Source organism: Schistocerca cancellata, chromosome 9 (genome assembly GCF_023864275.1).
Source record: "Schistocerca cancellata isolate TAMUIC-IGC-003103 chromosome 9, iqSchCanc2.1, whole genome shotgun sequence".
Taxonomy (NCBI): Eukaryota; Metazoa; Arthropoda; class Insecta; order Orthoptera; family Acrididae; genus Schistocerca; species Schistocerca cancellata.
The window spans coordinates 490,836,985-490,862,609 of NC_064634.1; the positions used below are offsets into that span (position 1 = coordinate 490,836,985).

General features: G+C 47.0%; 1 protein-coding gene across 1 annotated transcript in view; it reads left to right on the top strand.

Moving 5' to 3' along the window:
• Positions 1–24,807, top strand: part of LOC126101516 (uncharacterized) — a 53,139-nt gene extending 28,332 nt beyond the window's left edge. Inside the window, exon 3 of the mRNA XM_049912159.1 lies at positions 24,584–24,807. Within this exon, the coding sequence (XP_049768116.1) occupies positions 24,584–24,807 (224 nt within the window). The remainder of the gene's footprint in view (positions 1–24,583) is intronic.
• The last annotated feature ends 818 nt before the right edge of the window (positions 24,808–25,625 follow it).

The window sequence follows — 25,625 nt, forward strand, 5'->3', positions numbered from 1 at the left end:
CACTCGTCTAACCACCCACTCACCTACACACCACACATTGCTCTCTCTCTCTCTCTCTTTACACCCCGGCTGGCGAATAGAGAGGATGGGACGACCGCCCCTGAAACCTGCTGCTGCTGTGCCGCCACTGTGGGAGTGGAGCTAAAAAAAAAAAAAAAAAAAAAAAAACTATATCGCCTAATAAATAAAAACTGGGTAAAATAAAAATTGGCACGGCTCGGACAGGAAAGGATGAAGGCGGCGGAAAAAAACACAGGACCCTGTCGGGCTGTGCTCCTCCTCTGGGTCGCAATTCGGTCTCCAGCTGACGCCAGCGGCGGTGCAGCCTAGCAGGTGTTCCACGCTTTCACAATGGGAAAAAAAGAAGGGAAACGCGAGGTGTGCGCATGGTGTGATCGTGTGTACACAGACCAGCGTGAGTTCTTTTTTTTCCCCTGGCTGACACGGTTTTTGTTTTGCGTTCAGATTTCGTTTCGGCCCGGAAAGGAGGTCCGGACCGGGCGATCGGATCGCTTTTGCTGTCACACCTCACCGCTGCGTCGCGTTGTTCCCTTTGGAGAGAATGGCGTCGCGCGTGAAGGGCCTGCATAGATACCCAGTCCCTGAAAATATCCGGCCGTATCCACCGCATCCGCAAAATCCTCTGCCGCTGACGCGACGCGGGGTTGTCCGCTGCTCCTGGCTCTGACACCGCGCCACGCTACCATTTCGCTCCAGTACGTATCCACCCCCCACACGCCCCCTCCACCTCCACCTCCATCTCTCGGCTCTGCCTCTTTTCCTGTACACGTCTGTGTAGTGTTGTCAGTACTGCTAACACTTTCAGGAGCTGCAAAATTGCCCTGCCTCGGTGTGAAGGACTTATCCAAACTCATTGCGTTGCTGTTCCATTCGATAATGAGTCATTCCAAAGAAATCAGTGGAGTGCACGTTGAAGGTATGGCGGTGGGACGTGAAGTTCCATACCACCCTCCGACAGTTGAAGTTCAAGTTGCAGGCAGGAGGTAACACAACTACTATATTACGTACCAACATTGGTGGTTAACGATGGTCAACACCCATCGTGCGGTCAAGTCAACACTAACGGTTTGAGTGGCCGTAACAGGGCTATCCTTAGCCAAGGTCGAAATCGGGAGTCCTCAAGAATAGTAAGAGGAACAGGGAGTCGGTGCCAGTGCCAGGGAGTCGTGGTGCCAATGTTTTGCAGGCCAGCGACCGTGTCGTGTAGAGCTTCTACTTCGGCATAGACACGCCTCACCTTCTCTCGCATAGACGCCTTGAGAATGTCCATGCCCGTTTCCTCGTGGAGGGTAACTATCCTCGTGAGGGGAGGGGCATGCAGCACCTTATTCTGCAGGCGCTGGAGGGTCTGCATTCGGGAGGCACTAATCGTATCCCAAGCAGTGGAGCCGTAGGTGAGGCAAGGGTGGACAACCATCTCGTACAGCCGGACCGTTGTGTCGAGGTTCAGTTCCCTGCTGTTGAACATTGGCTACCACACTTTTAGTAGCTTGAGTCCTTTTTGGGTTACATATTCTGCATGGCGATGGAAGAACAGGTTTTAATCCATCAGGGCACCTAGGTATTTGGCATCAGGAGACCGTGGGACCTAGACGCCTCCAATAGTGATGGTGTAGCGGAGACGCGCACTATAGTGGCAAATACCGTTTGTTACTCACTTAATACCTTAACCTGTGCGAGCATATCAATTTCCCTGAGCAAATACTCCAGAATATCTCTCAAAAGACAATAATTTACTGAGTAAACTACGTGATTACACGTTATACAGCAATGTATAAGAGCGGATTTACAAATTTCTAGTAATGTTAACCCAATACGTCACCCTCGACCACCAGAAAGAATGCAGCGTTGGATCTATGTCTACAAGCCCGAGGTAGATGGCCCAGTGAGAGCACAATGGACTCGTGTTCGAGAGGACAGCGCTTCAAATCACCATCTCACCATCCACATTTAGACTTTTTGCGGTTGCCCGGAATCGGTTACGTCAAATATTGGGAAAGGTCCTTCCAAACGGTACGACTGATCCTCTTTCTTTCGCTTCCTGTGCCCCGTCTCCGATTTCCACGCTGTCGACGGTACCTTGAACTCTATTCTTCCTCCGTTCCTTCTTGCAAAAAATGATGGGAGAAATTTCTGCCGGCCTAAGTGGCCGTGCGGTTAAAGGCGCTGCAGTCTGGAACCGCACGACCGCTACGGTCGCAGGTTAGAATCCTGCCTCGGGCATGGATGTTTGTGATGTCCTTAGGTTAGTTAGGTTTAACTAGTTCTAAGTTCTAGGGGACTAATGACCTCAGCAGTTGAGTCCTATAGTGCTCAGAGCCATTTGAACCATTTGAGAAATTTCTAAACAAGGACAACGTTTCCCTGAGGCAGTTTGCACATAGTCTACGTACGCATTTTGCTTTAGAATGGTGAGCGGAGACAATGGCTGTCTGATTATGCCAGTAACAACTCTAATTTCACCTGGTACTTAAAAACCCTTACAATAGCTGGTTTCGTGCGAACACTCTTCACTAAATCTTTGAGTTAAACAATCAGCCACGTGCCAACTTTTGGCACGGCGATAATGTGAGCATCAAAATCTGTCACAGTACGTAACGCTGTTATACGATTACATGGTAAATAGAAAAACAGCTAACTGATCACGACAAGCGCTTATCGTGTGAGGTGTTTCTCTACCGGTGGCATACAAAATCTCAGTAGCGGGTGTGATGCAACTGCGTGGCAATACGGGATGTACAAGGCTCTCCGCTTCTGTTTATCAAATGGTTCAAATGGCTCTGAGCACTATGGAACTTAACATCTATGGTCATCAGTCTCCTAGAACTTAGAACTATTTAAGCCTAACTAACCTAAGGACATCACACACATCCATGCCCGAGGCAGGATTCGAACCTGCGACCGCAGCAGTCGCGCGGTTCCGGACAGAGCGCATTATCAGTTATTTTGCTACCAACATACCTGATTCTCTCAGCATCACCTGATGTAATTCCCATGTCATTGCTTTCAGCTGATTGTCCTAGTCGTTTGCCCGCTCTATCAGAATTACGTTATCGAAAAAATTTGAAGTTTTTATTTCGTCATCCCGAACATTAATTAAAAATTTCCTCTTGCTTTTCATTACTGCGTTCTCAGTTTGAATAGCATCAGGGACAGTCAATGACTCTGACTTACTCCCTTTTCAATTACTGTTTCCCTATCATGCCCTTCGACTCCTATAATTGCTGTCTGGTTTTTGTACAAGTGGTGAACAACCTTTCGCTGCCTGTATTTTATCCGTGGTAGCTTCGAAATTTTGAAGAAGTCTGTGAAGGTCGATAATGTTAATTTTCTTATTTTCAAATGCTATAAATTTAGATATGAAATTCTTCAAAAGATTGCAGTTCATCAAATATACAGAAACGGCAAATATGCAATTTGATTTTTGGCAGAAGGGGTGGGGGGCACAAGCGTCCTCCCCCCAAACGTGTAACGGCAGTGATTTCTATAAACGTCGATACGGTTTCATAATTTGATGAAATACAGATCGGAAAACATCAAACAATAACGCAAGCTCCACCTCTCCGCACATTCGCTCATTAACGGCAACAAACAAAACCGCAGAACTGCCGTAAAACTTGCCACTGTAATAACAATTATTTGCGCAAATTTCAAAGCAATACGCAATACAAAGCTTTATTATTTTAAATTATCTCCATGTTACGATTCTTTAGCGCGTCTCGCTAACCGTAATTACCTCATTATTTATTTACCTTTATAACGTAACTCAGCGATGACAATTGCGCGGAATATAATGCTGCGGTCGGTGCGCGCGACGGCGAATCAAAGTTTGAAAGAGCGCGCCGGGCGTGTTTTGATTTAATTAACTATTAGGGCGCGCGCTGTCAGCCGCGCTAATTACGTGACGCGCCGGTAGTGCCACCTGTCCGCCGAGGGGCGTCGCCACCGTCGCCCCAAACGAAAATGCCAGTCAACTTTCGCGTTAATTCGGTTGCCGCAACAAATATACAGCCGTACCTAGCCGCTGTCCACCCGCCGAAAAAAAGGGCAAAACGCGCCCAGAGAGGGATGTGTATGCAGAGGGAAAGCGTGACACCAATTTTACATCCCACTTGTCACACGTGAATACCGGCGCGTTCCGCCGCTCTTGCACGGAGTGCTAGTGTGTGCGGACGTGACAGCTCGCTGTTAAAGCATGTTGCGTTTTGCCGACCACAGAGCGACTGGTGGGCACAGCGAATAATACACTGTCCGATGCGGCTCAGCTGCTAGCAACACGACGCGACGGCTTGCAGACGGTGCTGACCACACACCTGAAAGCAGGAGTGGTTGAAGGAAAACAATCTGCATACTACAGAAGTCGCACACATACATCTATATCTACATCTACACCCGCAAAGGGCATTACAGTGTGTGGTGGAGGGCACTTCAGCCAGCCTTTGTGGCCGAGCGGTTCTAGGCGCTTCAGTCCGGAGCCGCGCTGCTGCTACGGTGGCAGGTTCGAATCCTGCCTCGGGCATGGATGTGTGTGATGTCCTTGGGTTAGTGAAGTTCAAGTTCAAATGGTTCAAATGGCTCTGAGCACTATGGGACTCAACAGCTTAGGTCATAAGTCCCCTAGAACTTAGAATTTCTTAAACCTAACTAACCTAAGGACATCACACACATCCATGCCCGAGGCAGGATTCGAACCTGCGACCGTAGCGGTCACGCGGTTCCAGACTGAAGCGCCTAGAAACGCACGGCCACACCGGCCGGCCTAAGTTTAAGTAGTTCTAAGTCTAGGGGATTGATGACCTCAGATGTTAAGTCCCATAGTGCTTAGAGCCAACCATTTGAGGGCACTTCGTGTACCACTCTCACTCTCCCTTTCCGGTAAAACTCGCGAATGGTCTGCGGGAAGAAGTACTATAAAGCCTCGATGCGGTCTCAACTCTCTCTAATTTTACCTTCACCGTCTTTTCGAGAAATAAACACTAAAGGAAAAAAACATCCTACCACCAAGAAGGAGTTGTGCGACAGAAACGAAAGTTGGCAGGCGTGGTTCTATACCTGGAAGGTGACGTCTGCTCAAATTCCACACCAGTCTCATAAGAATGGTCCTAGTCGCGTCACTATGAGAATGCTAACCAGATTTGCTTCAAATTTTACCGGTTGTGAGCGTTAGTTACCTTTGAGCAGCGAGTAGATATTAGTCAAGAATGCCTTTAAGGTGTCAAAACACCCTACTGAATCTGAACCAGGTCGTGTAAATCGTGTAATTGGGCTACGTGAATCCTGATGTTCCTTCTGTGATTTTGCAAAAAAGACTTGACAGGATTATAGACACCCTGCTGACAGCGGTGATCAAGAGATTGTTCGTTTAGAAGAAGGCCGGGCTCCGGACGGCTACGTGGCCCTACCGAGAGGAAGGCTGTTCAACTGTGTGTGAATCCCTAAGGGACCAAACTGCTGAGGACATCGGTCCCTACACTTACACGATACTTTAACTTATGCTAAGAACAACACACACGCCCATGCCCGAAACAGGACTCGAACCTCCGGCAGGAGCGGCAGCGCAATCCGCGACATGGCGACTCAAACAGCGTGTCCACTTACTGCGGCAGAGGGATCGTGTGCGGTGTATGGCGAACTGTTACAAATCGATTACTTCAAGATCAGCTCCGAGTGCATTCCACTCACCCCAAACCACCGCCGTCTGCGACTTCATTGACGTCAAGTGAGAGCTCATTGGACGACAGGCTGGAAGTCTGTTGTCTTCTCTGATGAAAGCTGGTTCTGCCTCGGTGCCAGTGATTGCCGTGTCTTGGTTAGAAGGAGGCCAGGTGAGCGGCTGCAGTCAACCCATCTGCGGCCTAGATACACCGGATCTGGAAAAAGGAAGGAAGATTGGGTTTAACGCCCTGTTGTTATCGAAGTCATCGGATTGTGTCAAGGATAGGGAAGGACATCGACAGCGGCCTTTCAAAGGAATCCTCTCTACATTTGCGTGGACCACGGAAAACCTGAATCTGGATGGTTGGACACGGGTTTTAATTGTCCTCCCGAATGCGAATCCAGTGTGCTAACCACTGAGCCATCCTGCTAGGTCCCATGCCTGAAGTTATGGTCTGGGGTGCGGTTTCGTACCTGAGCTGGAGCACACATCCTGATTGTAAATTTGTACGTCAGTCTGGTGATCCGATCTGTTGTGCTGCCACTCATAAACAGCATTCAAGTAGATGATTTCCAGCAGGATAACGCTCGTCCACATACCACTGCTGTAACCCAACATGCTCTATAGAATGTCGACTTGTTGCCTTGGCCTGCCCGATCGTCAGATCTGTCCCCAATCGAGCATATACGGGACATCATCGGACGGCAACTCCAGCGTCATCCACAAGCAACGTTTACCGTCCCTGTACTGACAGACCGAGTGCAAGAGGCGTGAAACTCCATTCCACAAATAGACATCCGGCACCTGTACAACACAATGTATGCACATTTGCATGCTTGTATTCTGGCGGTTACATCGGTCATTAATGTACCAGAATTTCACATTTGCAACGGCGTTTCTCGCGCTTACGTTAACCCGTAATTTTACCACGTTAATAACTTGAAAATGTTGCCTAGCCAATTTCACTACTCTACATTATTAGTTATTTCTTGATTTTGGGATATTTTTCCGGTAGTGTACATAGGAGGAAGCAGTACACTGGTCGACTCTTCTCCCAACGTACACTCTGGGGATTTTCACTCTTCTAGTGTTTCCCACTGGAGTTAAATGAGTAACGTAGGGAGTTCAAAATTCGTCAGCTTAGTAGGTCACTACATGTATAACCCTGAAAGATTGTGGAAAAGGCTAGCTACAGGTATTTATATTTCCGAATTTATTCATCACTTTTAGTTATGTTACAGTTAAATTGTCAATATTTGACATAGACATTAACGCTGAAAAACCAGAAATACAAAAAAAAAGGGTTCGTAATTTCGTCCCCCCTAAAAATTCTCAGCACTCTCACTTAATATAAATGTACTTTAGTGATCTAATAGTGTCAAACATTCTCACTATTCGAAACCACTTGAAGGCCATTAATGAGTAACACGAATGGATGTCCGTGTATACGAAGAGCACTTTTCCTGATATCTAAAGAAGCATTTCGTATAACCAATGCATTGATCTCCGATTGCGATTTCTCATCTGAAGAAAGTAAAATAATTTTTTCATATAGCAGATGCAATCAAATATTAATAAAATGCCAAATTTCTTCTCCGGGACGAGAATAGAAAGTGGGGGCAAGATCAAAGTACGAACCTCCCAAGATTTATTGCAATAGCCGCTACACTAATAGGCCTATACGCCAAACTCTATACTGTAGCCAGTACAGGTCCGAAGCTAAGAAACGCAACTTAAACAAAACCCAATAGTTGGACTCAAATCGGTGCTCACTCCAGGAATAGCAGGCTGTTAGTTTGAGTGCTGCATCAATTGACCTCAGCGTAAAAAAATGAATTCCCTCGCACACAGAACTTAAACGTGCTGCACACAACAGGATCTCTCAACACGACAGTGCAATGATGTCACGCATGCGCACACAGCGAATCATTAGTTACCAACTGTGGAAACCGGAAATTCCTAGGCGGACGAAATTAGGGACAGGTACGGAATTAGGACCCCTAATTTTACATGTGTGACAATTTCGCATTTACTAAATAAAACTCTGACGAACCGCGCTGCTCTTCTTTGGAACTTCTTTATCTTTTATGTCAATGCGATCTGGCACAGATCCCAGAGTAACGAGCGGTACTCAAGTATCGGTCGAATTAGGTTCAAAATGGCTCTTAGCACTATGGGACTTAACTGCTAAGGTCATCAGTCCCCTAGAACTTAGAACAAATTAAACCTAACCAACCTAAGGACATCACACACATCCTTGCCCGAGGCAGGATTCGAACCTGTCACCGTAGCGGGAGCGCGATTCCAGACTGTAGCGCCTAGAACCGCTCGGCCACCGCTGCCGTTGGTCGAATTAGGGTCTTGCACACTGCCCGCTTCGTGGATGGAGAACACGTCCTGAGGATTCTTGTGATCACTCTGAGTCAGGTGGCGATTCTTCTGGAAAACGTAGAAAATCTGGATTTCTTAGGGAATTCTGCGTTTTTGAACTAGCATTCTACTTGAATTTTATTGAGCTTTATGAATCAGTAATATTAAAATACTTAATATTTGCAAGTGTGTCAGTTATATGAAAATTATTCCGTACGAATCATCTATGTTTAAAAACTGTGGTTAAACTACTGCTGATGGTTGCTACGGCTCAGCTGAGAGGAAAGAAGTCACTGTTGTGGTATGCTGCCCTTCCCGCTCACCATTTTCCTTAATTTATCAGGAGCTTCTTGACACCATCTTCCTTCTCACACCTTGAATTCTCGTTGAATTTTTCTCCAAGTTTGAGTCTGGCGATTAATTTTATTTGGTCCTTTTGCTGTTAATCGCTTCGTACACATAGTCCCAGATATTTAATAGATGGGACTGCTTTGAGTGTAATCGCACAACAACGGGTGTCTGCGCGTGTTTATGGACAATATCATCATACGGACAATAAAATTCCAATAAAGGCCAGTCAGCGCAGAAGACAGTTGCAGAGTGCACCTTTTTTTCACGAGCGAGTGCCTTCGTTAATGTCCAGCTAGTGCATGTGACTGCCACCAGCCTCTCTCAGCAGACGGAGCGAGATGGCGCAGCTCTTGAAACGTCCCCTTAGAAAAATTATACATGACTGTGTTTAAACTGACACACAATATTTTCAGCGCAACGCAATCTGACTTTCAAAAATCCCTACAAAAGAATGGCCCTGACTAACATTAACCTATACCTTTCACAAATCACTTATCTCACAAAAATCTTCGTTACTCAAGCTACAGCAATACAGCGAGCGCCACTACTGCCAGCTAAATAACAAACTACGGAAGGCACTAACTACTAGTAGGCATAGTCAGCAAATGAAAGATTTTAATAGAGAACAAACAATGTATTTACCTTAATAGTCATCAAAAGTCATAATATATACAGCAGTTCATGACATCCATTTTTACAAATTTCAAAACTCCGCCATTTCTCTTCCCACATCCACCACTGCTGGCGGCTCACCTCCAACTGCGCAATTCTACGCGCTGTTCACATCCAGCTGCCGCTGCCCAACACTACAATGGCAGACAACACTTCAAACTAGCCACAGACTGCACACAGCACAGCCAGTGATTTTCATACGGAGCGGTACGTAACGTTGCCAATAAGAAAATATAAACAGCCTACTTACACTCTTAGCACACTGGACTTGCATTCAGGAGGACCACGATTCAAACCCGCGTTCGGCGATCCTGATTTAGGTTTCCCGTGATTTCAATAAGTTGCTCCAGGCAAATGTCGGGATGGTTCCTTTGGAAGGGCACGGCCGATTTCCGTCCCCATCCTTGACACAATCCGACCTTGTGCTCCGTCTCTGACGACTTCGATGTCGACCGGGGGGGGGTTAAACCCAATCTTCCATCCTTCCCTCCGTTCTCACCAGAGCGATCTGATGGCTACCGCAGTGGAATGTGCGTGCGCGTATCAGCTCTTCGTTATTTAACTGTACAGACGTGTCAAATTGGCGCAGAAAGACCAAACTGGAGAAGGCGAGCGACTGCCACGATGCTGGCGATTAGAAGGCTCTCAGCGGCGCAGTTCGTTAGGGCAAGCGCGCGATTGGTATCTGTCACTCTTACTGACACGGCGCTCCGCTAATTAGCCGCATTAATTAAAAACGCTAATTTGTATGTTCTATCTAGACACTTCATTAGAGGCGGCGGCTGCGGCTTTCGGACAGGTACGTACTGTTCTCTTAACCACCGGCTGCTTCCTACGGCGGGAGGAGGAACAGCTGTTCGTGGAAACTTTACTTTCTTCCGCGTTGTGGGAAGACCTACTTTTCTCCTGGCACCAAAGCAGCCATAGTAGTGTGCGTAATTACTGGCTGCGGAAATTGCGGCGTTTTAACGGATGGCTTGCGGGATAACATGTTTGAGATGATTTACGGTTCGTTAGTATCTCGCGAGGGCAATCGAGGTCTTTAAATGTGCGATTCGCCATACGTTATAAATATCAAAAATTAGTATAATATTCCCTGCCAATCTTATTTTAATTTCCTTTGCGATGAATTTCAAAAGAGAATAGTGTGTTCTTATCAGAGCTAGATTCTTATTCTAATAACTGATTTTATTTCAGTAACTCATTCAACTTAGGCGTACTGACTGCATTGTAATAGAGTTTGCATGCTATCCGAACGTAGAATATAATAGTACATCGTAGACATTGCATAATCGTATTGTCTGGTAGAAGCCGGGGAGGGACTTCATGCACCAAACTGGAAAAGATTTTCTTCCTCCGTGCATAATATTACCGTCTCCTCACGACGTGCGAGAATTGTGTTAAAGATACAGGGAATAGGCAAACTAATGTGAACACATGTACTTACTTGGGAATGGTTTATTAATAATGGGTTGGACCCCTATTTGTCCGTAATAAAGATACGACTATTCTTGGAATACTGACATATAATGATTGTATAGTCTCCAGTGGAATGTTATGCCGCTCTTCGATCAAAACCTCTTCTACTGGTAGCAGTTACTTCTGTAAAATATCTGGGAGTATGCGTGCGGAACGATTTGAAGTGGAATGATCATATAAAATTAATTGTTGTTAAGGCGGGCACCAGGTTGAGATTCATTGGGAGGGTCCTTAGAAAATGTAGTCCATCAACAAAGGAGGTGGCTTACAAAACACTCGTTCGACCCATACTTGAGTATTGCGCATCAGTGTGGGATCCGTACCAGATCGGGTTGACGGAGGAGATAGAGAAGATCCAAAGAAGAGCGGCGCGTTTCGTCACAGGGTTATTTGGTAACCGTGATAGCGTTACGGAGATGTTTAACAAACTCAAGTGGCAGACTCTGCAAGAGAGGCGCTCTGCATCGCGGTGTAGCTTGCTCGCCAGGTTTCGAGAGGGTGCGTTTCTGGATGAGGTATCGAATATATTGCTTCCCCCTACTTATACCTCCCGAGGAGATCACGAATGTAAAATTAGAGAGATTAGAGCGCGCACGGAGGCTTTTAGACAGTCGTTCTTCCCACGGACCATACGCGACTCGAACAGAAAAGGGAGGTAATGACAGTGGCACGTAAAGTGCCCTCCGCCACACACCGTTGAGTGGCTTGCGGAGTATAAATGTAGATAGATGTAGATGTACCTCCTGTATTGACGAGGGAGGCGGGAATCTGCTCTGGAGTCTGCGCTCCAATACTTCCTACAGGGGTTCGATAATGTTCAAGTGCGGCGACTGTGCTGGCCAGGGAAGACGCTGCAGGTCAGCCGCATGCTCCTCATACAACGATTGCACTGTCATGGCAGTGTGAATGGGTGCGTTATTGTCCTGAAATATGTCACTGTTGGGGAACAACATCTGAATAAAGGGGTGCACCTGATCACCTAAAGTGTTCACATATTCGTTGGCTGTAACACGGCCATTTAGAGTAACGATGGGACCAGCAGAATACCGTGATATGGCTGCCAGCATCATAACACTTCCACCTCCATGCTTAACCATTGGAAGCAAGGAGTCAGGATGGTAGGCTTCTTTTGGCGTTCTCGATACGTAAAACCGGCCCGATGTTTAAATAAAGAAAACGTTAACTCGTCGGACCATATGACGTGACCCACTGATCAACCGTCCTGGATTTATGCTCCTGACACCACATTTTACGCTTCGTTGCGATGGTTGTCGTCGCTAATGGTTTCGGTATAGCAGCTCGTCCATGAATAATCGCTTTATGGAGTCCTCGGCGGATAGTTTCGATAGATACGAGGTCTCCAAGATGGCTATTGGGTTCTGCAGTCACTTTAGCAGGCGTAGTTTTGTGTTGTTTGGCCACAATTCGTGTTAGCGTACGACGATCTCTGTCATTTAGTTTTGATTTGCGCCCACTATTACGGTGATGCCTTTCCATGTTTTGGGTAGGCTGTCAGACTGTTGAAACAGCTGCTATTGAAACATTCAATTAGTTGGCCGTCTTGGTTACTAGTGCTCCACTAATCAGGCCCTCACAATCTGCCTTGTTTGGACCTCTGTTAGGTCTTTCATTGCACGTCGACCTCGGCCTCTGTATGCAAATACCAAGTGTCCACTACTCGTAAACAACGTGCACGGATACTTAGTCCGTACTGAACACGGTCCAGCGCGACACTTGCCTTGCCTGTGTCGTTTACCGTCAAACACAACCACCTCTCCGGCACATGTGGCCGAGCGGTTCTAGGCGCTTCAGTCTGGAACCGCGCGACCGCTACGGTCGCAGGTTCGAATCCTGCCTCGGGCATGGATGTGTGTGATGTCCTTATCTTAGTTAGGTTTAAGTAGTTCTAAGTTCTAGGGGAGTGATGACCTCAGATGTTAAGTCCCGTAGTGCTCAGAGCCATTTGATTTGAACAACCATCCCATCACTAGCATTGTTTACATTATTTTGCCTATCCCCTGTATCTGGCCGTTTTGCATAGTGTAGCGTTATGCTTGTGTTGTATGATGATGATGATGGTGATGATGATGAGAGGAGGGAGAGGGTGGAACCCAGTTCTGGCCTACAGTCTCCTCTCGAATAGCAGCTAGGGGCCCGCCGAGCTTCACGTCCCACTCCGACGGACGGATCGCCATCCATAGCCACGGCGGACACTTGTGATCAGAAACACTGTCATCACCCCTCGCCCTGCTGGCCAAGTGGTTGTGGTAAAAATTTTTAGCGTCACCAGGGTTCGCAACAGTTAGGTCGAAGTCGAGCGCTACTACTCAGGAGTGCATTAGGGACTTCGGCTAGGGAAACGCATTTGATATATGAGAGCAAACGTCTTGGACAAGGGATGAAAGATTAAGATGGATATAAAAAGATGACCATAGCCAAAATAACTATAAAGAATCCTTTCCCGGCTGAAAATAGCAAAAGAAGCGTTCAGACGCGTTGCAGACATCTATTTCAGCAGTTTTTCATTTCCTAAGGACGAAAGTTGTGGTCATTACTGACTTTCAGAGTTATATTTGAATCACATGCGACATTCTTTCCTCACATTAAGACAAGAAGGGGCAATACATTCATTTTAGTCTGCCATGACAGTGTACTGCTGTAGCCTACAGCAAATAAGTACTTTTACACTCACAACATTTACTGGCCATGAAACTTTAAGGTTGACATTAAATGAGATAAGCAGAAGAACCTGTCACTTGAAGATCCTGAAGTTGCGTCTATCAATCGGAACAACTGATAACAATGAGCTAGAGTTAATAGTTACCCACACAACGTACAACACGGTTCCACAAGATTCTGAGGAAATGCTTGGGAGTCTTTCGTCTGTAGTCAAGATCGGCTGTCAGAGTCAAGGTCCACGACGTATTCGATGTCTTGCTGATAGTCCAGCGGTAGTAGCGGAGACAAGACGGTGACGTGGCGTCGCTGGCCACGATGTGCTCGAAGTGGCCGGTTATGTCGCCGCCCTCCAAGTTTTTAAGAGGGCAACCTGCGTGACTAGTTACCGCCACTGCTGCTGGAGCAGCTAAACCTGAGACGTTCGGGGTATCCGCTATCGATAGAAAATATATGAAATGTGCGTTTCGACCTTTTCAGAGGAATTAAATGTTGCCTCATCTCACATACTGATTAGCTGCAGAAAACCCACAACCGTTTTGGTGAATGCTGCTAAATTTTCAGGCAACAAGTGCTTTTTTTTAAACTCGCGGAGGTGCTCTTCTACAAATCATCCTGAACAGTCAGACGTTTTATCTGCCCTGGGCCACTGTCTAGTGAAGAGACGATCATCCGCCTTGGAAGGCAGAGTCGACAGGGGTAAAAGCGAACATTGCGATTAGGGGTATGAGCGTTAGGTATATATAGTCAGTATACAATTTTTATCGATACAGAAGCTACATTTGAGCTGCGATGGTGTCCAGCAAAATCCTTGTACCTCTGGAGTGGAAGAAAAATGCGTTGGCAGTTTCTTGCAGCTACAGCTAGGCAGCAAAATAAAGTGTCACTTCCCTAACTAACTACTTGTCGTACGTAACTGGAAGACTCGGTCGACGCCCAGTCATCCTGCCTCGACATCCCTCAGTGCCGTTGCTCGTCCCCGAATGACAGCTCTCAGCAAGTCCCGTGAGTGCGTTGCTTCCTTTCTCTCTCCCGTCGCGTCTGATACGAGTCTGAGCTCCGGTTTTCACTTAATCCTGTATCTTCTTGATCAATCACCCTTCAACCTGAATCCTGTATCTTCTTAATCAACCGCCCTTCAATCTCTTACATTCAAGGGAGACCTTCCTTACCTTCCTACGTATGACGTGTGCATCCATCCGCAAAACACCAGCCAAGCCTCTGTTAAGTTCGGATGCGTCCATAAACTCGCAAAGGCTTCGAAAACTTCTTCCTTCTCACCGTCAGTTGAGATTCCTGCAATGTGGACACTGTCCGGATGCCCTACACCTAAGAGCTAAGCTTACGAACTGTTTCTGCTGATTCGGCAATGTTATAACAGTAGCGTCTGGTTAGTAACGCAGGGGTAGCTACCCTTCCACACCGACAGAGCTTCCAAAACAATATCTTACTCAACAATTTACATGCGGTAACGTTCTGTGATTCCTGTCCTTGTTGTTCAACGTTACCGGTACACTAAATGAATGACATGTAGCAGATACAGACAGAGTTGGGCAGGGGCGGCGCCGGCTACGCAGTGAGGCAGCGGCGCGGCCTTGGGCGACGCCGCCCACCCACATCCGCCGCTACTGTGGCCGGCCACCCGGGCTGGACCCCAGCTAATACAGCTCTCCCCGTTTCATAGGCTGACGTAAATAAATTTTGACTTGCTTGTAAACTGCGCCGTGTCTGTCTACTTGACGCCACTTCTACATGCACTCTTACACGCATATGTCGCAAGCCACCGTGCGGCGCATGGCGGGGAGTTACTTGTACCACTACTCCTGCGAAGGAGAGCTTCTGTAAAGTTTGGAAGGTAGGTAACGAGGCACTGGCAGAAGTGAAGCAGTGAGGACGGGGCGTAAGTCGTGCTCGGGTAGCTCAGTTGGAGTGACAATCGGTAGTGTAATGGTCAGCATTTCTGCCTAGCAAGCAAGGAGACCCGGGTCCGACTCCCGGCCGCAGCACAAATTTTGCAGGCACAGGAAAAAAAGCACCTATTCGCTAGCTCCTAGGTAACGTGCTTCCGTGTCAGTGCACGTTGGTTTAGCCGGCACGGTAACTTAGCGTGTTCGGTCAGAGGGTTAGCTGGCCTCTGTAATAAAAAAAAACTGAGTTAATGGATCAACGATGAACTGAAATTTGCGACGTCAGCCCCGAGCAGATACAACGAACGATAACGAAAAAAATGAGATTTTACACAAAAATAAAAAAAAGTTGGTAGAGCACTTGCCCGCGAAAGGCAAAGGTCCGGAGTTCGAGTCTCGGCCAGGCACACAGTTTTAATCTGCCAGGAAGTTTCATATCAGTGCACACTCCGCTGCAGAGTGAAAATCTCATTCTGGATAAGAAACTATATTTAAATTTTAATGATCTCTTTCACAAAAAGGGATGAAACCGAAAGTATGTTTGGCTACTTATCTGCTTATAGACTATGAGCTACTAATAATGGCTCTGAGCACTATGGGACTTAACATCTACGGTCATCAGTCCCCTAGAACTTAGAACTACTTAAACCTAACTAACCTAAGGACATCACACAACACCCAGTCATCACGAGGCAGAGAAAACCCCTGACCCCGCCGGGAATCGAACCTGGGAACCCGGGGGTGGACTAATAATCCCAGCGTATGTTTCGCATAAGAAATGTAACGACACGATGACAGATACATCAGTAGGCGAATATCGACAGTCGATGAAGAAACATAATACTGAACAGCCGGCCAGTGTGGCCGAGTGGTTCTAGGCGCTTCAGTCTGGAACCGCGTGACCGCCACGGTCGCAGGTTACAATCCTGTCTCGGGCATGGATGTGTGTGATGTCCTTAGGTTAGTTAGGTTTAAGTAGTTCTAAGTTACAGGGGACTGATGACCTAAGATGTTCAGTCCCACAGTGCTCGGAGCCACTTTTGAATACTGAAAAAAATATCTCCCGTTTACTGTACATTCTATTCCTAACTACGAACGTAGCTGATACAGATTCTCCGAAAAATGAGAAACACAAAAGTGCCCGGTGTCCTCGTTCATATTATTTATGGATCATATGTTGAAAACAATAGACTGGCTGGGTGAAATTAAGATATGTGAACACAAAATAAGCAGTCTTGCATATGCTGATGATTTAGTTGTGATGGCAGATTCGATTGAAAGTTTGCAAAGTAATATTTCAGAGCTAGATCAGAAACGTAAGGACTATGGTATGGAGATTAGCATCTCCAAACGAAAGCAATGTCAGTGGGAAAGAAATATAAACGGATTGAGTGCCAAATAGGAGGAACAAAGTTAGAACAGGTGGACGGTTTCAAGTACTTAGGATGCATATTCTCACAGGATGGCAACATAGGGAAAGAACTGGAAGCGAGGTGTAGCAAAGCTAATGCAGTGAGCGCTCAGCTACGATCTACTCTCTTCTGCAAGAAGGAAGTCAGTACCAAGACTAAGTTATCTGTGCACCGTTCAATCTTTCGACCAACTTTGTTGTATGGGAGCGAAAGCTGGGTGGATTCAGGCTACCTTATCAACAAGGTTGAGGTTACGGATATGAAAGTAGCTAGGATGATTGCAGGTACTAGTAGATGGGAACAATGGCAGGAAGGTGTCCACAATGAGGAAATCAAAGAAAAACTGGGAATGAACTCTATAGATGTAGCTGTCAGGGCGAACAGGCTTAGATGGTGGGGTCATGTTACACGCATGGGAGAAGCAAGGTTACCCAAGAGACTCATGGATTCAGCAGTAGAGGGTAGGAGGAGTCGGGGCAGACCGAGGAGAAGGTACCTGGATTCGGTTAAGAATGATTTTGAAGTAATAGGTTTAACATCAGAAGAGGCACCAATATTAGCACTGAATAGGGGATCATGGAGGAACTGTATAAGGGGGGCTTTGCTCCAGACTGAACGCTGAAAGGCATAATCAGTCTTAAATGATGATGATGATGATGACAAAAGTGCCCGGTGTCCTCAACCCGTACTGCTCTTAGTACTATGTACGCACAACGGACCGCAGTGCGAGTGTCTTGTCTGGCGCCACAGCTGATTTTGTGTTTTTCACTCGTTGCACGCTGTGAAAGCAGTCCCTGTGTGGGCGGACAATGGCGCGCGCTGTTGTGACTGGCCGGCGTGCCGCCCTCCGGGAACACCGGCTGCGTGCTAGCCGAGCGTCTCCACTGCAGTCGGCAGGAATGGGGTTCTCATCCCCTCGAGCCGTCTGGCTTTACGAGTTTCTTAGAGCCCGTTAATACTCTACGGTGAATGTCGGCTCGGTTGCTACCAAATGGCCATACCCATATTCTTCCGCATCCATGACGTCATCGAGGCGAGATTAAATTCTACCTTCAATCTTATTTTAGTATTTCGTGACACTGACACATCCGCTAACCAGTGTGAGCAACGATCGTAAACAGATAGGAGCGACCTTGACGTGCTATCTCGAGCAGACCCGTTCAAATTTTCCTACAGTGCAGCAACACGACGTGGCAACGAATCGCCAAGTCGTTGCAAGTCCTGCAGAGATATTAAGCAGTGCTGCCTCTACAACCGCCCATAATTGCGAAAGTGTCGCCGTTCAGAATTTTGTGCACGAACTGATCTCTCGGTCATATAATACAGGGTGATTCAAAAAGAATACCACAACTTTAAAAATGTCTATTTAATGAAAGAAACATAATATAACCTTCTGTTATACATCATTACAAAGAGTATTTAAAAAGGTTTTTTTTTCACTCAAAAACAAGTTCGGAGATGTTCAATATGGCCCCCTCCAGACACTCGAGCAATATCAACCCGATACTCCAACTCGTTCCACACTCTCTGTAGCATATCAGGCGTAATAGTTTGGATAGCTGCTGTTATTTCTCGTTTCAAATCATCAATGGTGGCTGGGAGAGGTGGCCGAAACACCATATCCTTAACATACCCCCATAAGAAAAAATCGCAGGGGGTAAGATCAGGGCTTCTTGGAGGCCAGTGATGAAGTGCTCTGTCACGGGCTGCCTGGCGGCCGATCCATCGCTTCGGGTAGTTTACGTTCAGGTAGTTACGGACAGATAAGTGCCAATGTGGTGGCGCTCCATCCTGCTGAAATATGAATTGTTGTGCTTCTTGTTCGAGCTGAGGGAACAGCCAATTCTCTAACATCTCCAGATACTGTAGTCCAGTTACAGTAGCACCTTTGAAGAGAAAGGGACCAAAAACTTTATTGGCTGAAATGGCACAGAAAACGTTCACCTTAGGCGAGTCACGTTCATACTGAGTTGTTTGCCGCGGATTCTCAGTGTTGTCATCGATTCACTTCTGCCGTACTCAATAACACAAAAAACTTTCTGTTGAGCAGTCGCCATCTTAGCATCAACTGACGCTGACGCCTAGTCAACAGCGCCTCAAGCGAACAAATGTACAACTAAATGAAACTTTATAGCTCCCTTAATTCGCCGACAGATAGTGCTTAGCTCTGCCTTTTGTCGTTGCAGAGTTTTAAATTCCTAAAGTTGTGGTATTCTTTTTGAATCACCCTGTATAAACCCTCATATAATATAAACGTTCGATGTGATTCATGTCGACCGATCTGGGTGGCCAAATCATTCGCTCGAATTGTCCAGAATGTTCTTCAGACCAGTCGCGAACAGTTGTGGCGCTGCGACCTTGTTTGGAAATTTGAAGTCCATGAATGGCTCCAACTAGCTGAACGTAAGCATTTCCAGTGAATGATCGGTTCAGTTCGACCAGAGGGCCCAATCCATTCCATGTAAACACAGCCCACACAATTATTGAGCCACCACCATCTTCCACAATGCCTTGTTGACAACTTGGGTCCATGGCTTCGTGGATTCAGCACCAAACTCGAATCATTAGCTCTTACGAACTGACCTGGCCACGGTTTTTCTGTCGTCTATAATCCAAGCGACATGGCCACGAGCCCAGGAGAAATGATGCACGCCGACGTGCTGCTGAGTCACGTCGGTCATCTACTGCCATATCCCATTAACGTCAAATTACGCTGCACTGTCCAAACGGATACGTTCATTGTACGTCCCACATTCATTTCTTTGGTTATTTCACGCAGTGTTGCTTGTCTGTTAGCACTGACAACTCTACGAAACGCCCGCTGCTCTTGATCGTTAAGTGGTGGCCGCGAAATTTGATATACTTGTCACTGACACTGTGGATCTCGGAATATTGTCGAAATGGAATATCTCGTGCGTCTAGCTACAACTACCATTCCGCGTCCAAAGTCTGTTAATTCCCGTCGTGTGTCCGTAGTCGCGTCGGACACAGTTTCACGTGAGTTATTGAAACGTCCCCTTAGAACAATTTATACAAGACTGTGCTTAAACTGACACACAATATTTTTTAGCGCAACGCAATCTGACTTTCAAAAATCCCTACAAAAGAATGGCCCTGACTAACATTAATCTATACCTTTCACAAATCACTTACCTCACAAAAATCTTCATTACTCGAACTACTGCAATACAGCGAGCGCCACTTCTGCCAGCTAAATAAAAGATTCAAACTACGGAAGGCACTAACTACTGATGGGGATAGTTAGCAAATGAAAGATTTTAATAGAGAACAAACAATGTATTTACCTTAATAGTCATAATATATGATATCCAGTATTACAAATTTCAAATCTCCGCCATCTTTCTCCCCACATCCACCACTGCTGGCGGCTCACCTCTAACTGCGCAACGCTACGCGCTGTTCACATCCAGCTGCCGCTGCCCAACACTACAATGGCAGACAACAGTGCAAACTAGCCACAGACTGCACACACCACAGCCAGTGATTTTCATACAGAGCGCTACGTAACGTTGCCAATAAGAAAACATAAACAGCCTACTTACATTATTACTGCGCCGGGGGTTGCACTCAGCAACTGACAGCTCCGCCAATGCACTACCCTTCAGTGTCTACTCGATACCACCGCCACCTATACATGCTTTTCGTCTCAGTGTATGGGCCGCAGATAACGCGAAAAATGTCTGATTCCGTTCATCAGCTGAGCAGAGAGTCGCTGTGGAGGTCTTCCGTGGCATTCAGTGAATCCATACACAAGTCTAACTCATGATCGGTAAATCTAACCATGGCTACTGTATATTGGTGTTGGCGTACAACTTATACTGCTCAAAAAATAAACTCGAGACGGAATAGAGCAGTACTCAATGTCAGCTTTAGGGCTAAGAGTAAACCGGACACGAGTGAACTGGTTAACTGAAGAAGTTTGCTTCCAAACGGGACACACAGCACATGCAGTCGACATTTGCACTGGAGTGTAGATGTCTCCAATGCAATGCAGATACGAAGATAAATGCAGTAAGAAATGGTTGGTTCAAATGGCTCTGAGCACTATGGGACTTAACATCTACGGTTATCAGTCCCCTAGAACTTAGAGCTACTTAAACCTAACTAACCTAAGGACAGCACACGACACCCAGCCATCACGAGGCAAAAATCCCTGACCCCGCCGGGAATAGAACCCGGGAACCCGGGCGTGGGAAGCGAGAACGCTACCGCACGACCACGATATGCGGGCAAGAAATGGTTCAAAAGGCTCTGAGCACTATGGGACTTAACTTCTGAGGTCATCAGTCCCATAGAACGTAGGACTACTTAAACCTAACTAACCTAAGGACATCACACACATCCGTGTCCGAGACAGGATTCGAACCTGTGACCTTAGCCGTCGCGAGGTCCCAGACTGTAGCGTCTAGAACCGCTCGGTCACACCGGCCGGCGCAGTAATAAATCAAACGAGATGTAGTTACTGTGTAAAGAGTCACCGGATGCCGCGGTTCCTTTATAGGAAAATAACTCAGAAAATATCCTCGAAGAAATTTAGACGATAGAGGTTTGGTTCACCCTGTATTTTCCGCGTGGCTTACATCTACATCTATATCTGAAATAGAAGCAAGAGGGCACTTCTAATGGTAGCAAATATTAGGGCTTTTTTTCCTGTTACATTCACGCAAGGATGCTTAAACGCCTCTGTGCGCACCGTAATTAGCCTAGCCTCATCTTCACAGTAAGTTCCTCTTTTAATGCTCGTCCTTGAAATTTCTTAACTAGACATGGTGGAATCTTCAAGCGGCTTTCAGTACACGATCTTCAGCATCACCGTTGTGCTCTTATACATTCAGTACCTTCCGATAGTTCTATGTGGAACGGGTCCCACATTGTTCAGCAATATTTGAGGATACTTTATTTAGAAGACTGACTGCATTTTACTAGCATCCTACCAACGAGTCTGCTTTATCTACGTCTGAGATTGTACGATCATTCCATTTCACTTCGCTACAAACTGTTCGACCCAGGTTTTTTTATGAGATGAATAAATTATAGCTCACGGTTACTGTAGTTACAGGATGCTACGTTTTTCTTTTTGTGAAGTCCACAATTTTAGATTTCTGATCATACAAAGCGAGTCGCCTACAATTGCAACACTTCTGAATCACAAGGACTTAAGTCCGAGGAGTATGGTCGATGGTAGAGTACTTCCCAGTCCCATTGACCGAACAGAGCAGCCACAGCTTGCGCTGTAAGCGTCCGCGCATTGTCGTCCAAAATGATGGGTGGACTGCGCAGAAAGTGTCGCCGTTTCTTTCGCAAAGCTGGTCGCAGTCGATGCTTCAGAAACGAACAGTAATACTATACGGTGGCCTTCGTCTCAGAACTGTTCCACAGGTTCGACAGGCAGTAGACCGCTCCATTCGCACCATCAACAGATCGGGCTCTGCTAACGGTATACTACACCTTCCACATCGCTGGCAACGGGTTCTACACAACGCTGGTGACTGCTTTGAAGGACAGTAACAGGTGCAAACATGTAACTCTTTCGTATCGGTTGTGAATAAATAGTCGGCACCATTTAAGTTCAAACCCTCGTATTTTATCTTCTGTAAGTTTGTGAGCCTAGCGGTTCTTCTTGCGTCGCCTTTTAAATCTTGTCTGTTAGTGTATTTAACAGTCTAGTGTCCATTCTGTTTCGTTTCATAGTGCATCGTATAGTTGGCGCTCCATGTAAACGCTGTGTGCTTGTACTATCTCCCTGATTTGTCTGACATTGCCGGCCGGTTTGGCCGAGCGGTTCTAGGCGCTTCAGTCTGGAACCGCGCGACCGCTACGATCGCAGGTTCGAATCCTGCCTCGGGCATGGATGTGTGTGATGTCCTTAGGTTAGTCAGGTTTAAGTAGTTCTCAGGGACTAATGACCTATGCTGTTAAGTCCCATAGTGCTCTGAGCCATTTGAACCATTTTTTGTCTGACATTCCTGCAGAATAGGACTGCATATTCAGGAGATCCCACCTCCGAAGACATAAAGGGAGCTGTCTGAATGGGACTCACGCGGTTCAGGTGCGTGGCTGGACCGTGTAGAATTTCATTACATTCATCTGCAAAAAGTCTGTGATTCCTAGTTATACTATGCAACAGGTCATTGGAAATGGAAATGACGTATGGCTAGGGCCTCCCGTCGGGTAGACCGTTCGCCTGGTGCAAGTCTTTCGAGCTGACGCCACTTCGGCGACTTGCGTGTCGATGGGGATGAAAAGATGATGGTAAGGACAACACAACACCCAGTCCCTGAGCGGAGAAAATCTCCGACCCAGTCGGGAATCGAACCCGGGCCGTTAGGTATGACATTCCGTCGCGCTGACCACTCAGCTACCAGGAGTGACACGTCATTAATGCACACCTTGAACAGCACGGATACCAATACGCTTCCCTGGGATTTGCCCGATGTTACTTCTACGACTGTCGACGACTACCCTTTTCAGGCTTACGAGGAAGAAACCATTCAGGCGTACTGTAAAGACGAAAAAGTGAAGAAGGGAGGGAAAAATGGATTTCTGTGAAGGTGGAAATCTGGAATGTGTAGGCTTATTTAATAATTTTTAATGAAGTAAAGCAGTCTTTACTGGCGAGATCGTGCCGGAATCTAATACGCGAGCGGCAGGCTGGTTGTGATGTACGAGGGCAGTTCAATAAGTAATGCAACACATTTTTTTTCTGAAACAGGGGTTGTTTTATTCAGCATTGAAATACACCAGGTTATTCCCCAATCTTTTAGCTACACAACACTATTTTTCAACGTAATCTCCATTCGATGCTACGGCCTTACGCCACCTTGAAATGTGGGCCTGTATGCCTGCACGGTACCATTCCACTGGTCGATGTCGGAGCCAACGCCGTACTGCATCAATAACTTCTTCATCATCCGCGTAGTACCTCCCACGGATTGCGTCCTTCATTGGGCCAAACATATGGAAATCCGACGGTGCGAGATCGGGGCTGTAGGGTGCATGAGGAAGAACAGTCCACTGAAGTTTTGTGAGCTCCTCTCGGGTGCGAAGACTTGTGTGAGGTCTTGCGTTGTCATGAAGAAGGAGAAGTTCGTTCTGATTTTTGTGCCTACGAACACGCTGAAGTCGTTTCTTCAATTTCTGAAGAGTAGCACAATACACTTCAGAGTTGATCGTTTGACCATGGGGAAGGACATCGAACAGAATAACCCCTTCAGCGTTCCAGAAGACTGTAACCGTGACTTTACCAGCTGAGGGTATGGCTTTAAACTTTTTCTCGGTAGGGGTGTGGGTGTGGCGCCACTCCATTGATTACCGTTTTGTTTCAGGTTCGAAGTGATGAACCCATGTTTCATCGCCTGTAACAATCTTTGACAAGAAATTGTCACCCTCAGCTACATGACGAGCAAGCAAATCCGCACAGATGTTTCTCCTTTGCTCTTTATGGTGTTCGGTTAGACAACGAGGGACCCAGCGGGAACAAACCTTTGAATATCCCAACTGGTGAACAATTGTGGCAGCACTACCAACAGAGATGTCAAGTTGAGCACTGAGTTGTTTGATGGTGATCCGTCGATCATCTCGAACGAGTGTGTTCGCACGCTCCGCCATTGCAGGAGTCACAGCTGTGCACGGCCGGCCCGTACGCGGGAGTTCAGACAGTCTTGCTTGACCTTGCGGCGATGATGACACACACTTTGCCCAACGACTCACCGTGCTTTTGTCCACTGCCAGATCACCGTAGACATTCTGCAAGCGCCTATGAATATCTGAGATGCCCTGGTTTTCCGCCAAAAGAAACTCGATCACTGCCCGTTGTTTGCAACGCACATCCGTTACAGACGCCATTTTAACAGCTCCGTACAGCGCTGCCACCTGTCGGAAGTCAATGAAACTATACGAGACGAAGCGGGAATGTTTGAAAATATTCCACAAGAAATTTCCGGTTTTTTCAACCAAAATTGGCCGAGAAAAAAAATGTGTTGCATTACTTATTGAACTGCCCTCGTAGAATAAGACAGGAGGTGGTGTGGCGCCCACCTGGCAGCGCGAGCGCAGCGGAGGAGACGAGAGTGAGGGCGGCGACCACACGGCGCGCAGCGCGCAGCGGCGAGGGCGTAGCCGCGTGTCACGGATGGCCGGGCGCGCCGCTCCGCCGACCGTGTCAACACGGCCGCTGCCCGCCCGGTACTGTCTGCCGCGCTACCCGCTACTTGCTAGCGCTGCCCCTGGATCACATTTGTAGCGACGGACTGCTTGTGACAACGTTCCAGAACCCTCCTCCCTTCTGATGCAACACAGAATCTCTCTGTAGTCTAACGGTCAGCGTCATCGGTGGCTGCCGCGGAGGGCTTCGACTCCTGGTTAATACCTCAGGTTTTCTTTTTTACAAACTTACGTCTACATACCGCAAGCAAGCTTATGCTTATTGGAGGAGGGTGCCTTGTGTAGTTTCACTCGCGAATGGCGGGCAGGAAGAGGTATTTTTTTGTATGTCTCCATGTGCGCTCGAATCTGCCTAGTCATCGTACCTATAAGGGGAATCATACACTATTGGCCACTAAAATTGCTACACCACGAAGGTGAAATGCTACAGACGCGAAATTTAACCGACAGGAAGAAGATGCTGTGATATGCAAATGATTAGCTTTTCAGAGCATTCACACAAGGTTGGCGCCGGTGGCGACACATGCAACGTGCTGACATGAGGAAAGTCTCCAACCGATTTCTCATACACAAACAGTAGTTGACCGGCGTTGCCTGGTGAAACGTTGTTGTGATGACTCGTGTAAGGAGGAGAAATGCGTACCATCACGTTTCCGACCTTGATAAAGGTCGGATTGTAGCCTATCGCGATTGCGGTTTATCGTATCGAGACATTGCTGCTCGCGTTGGTCGAGATCCAATGGCTGCTAGCACAATATGGAATCGGTGGGTTCAGGAGGGTAATACGGAACGCCGTGCTGGATCCCAACGGCCTCGTATCACTAGCAGTCGAGATGACAGGCATCTTATCCGCACGGCTGTAACGGATCGTGCAGCCACGTCTCGATCCCTGAGGCA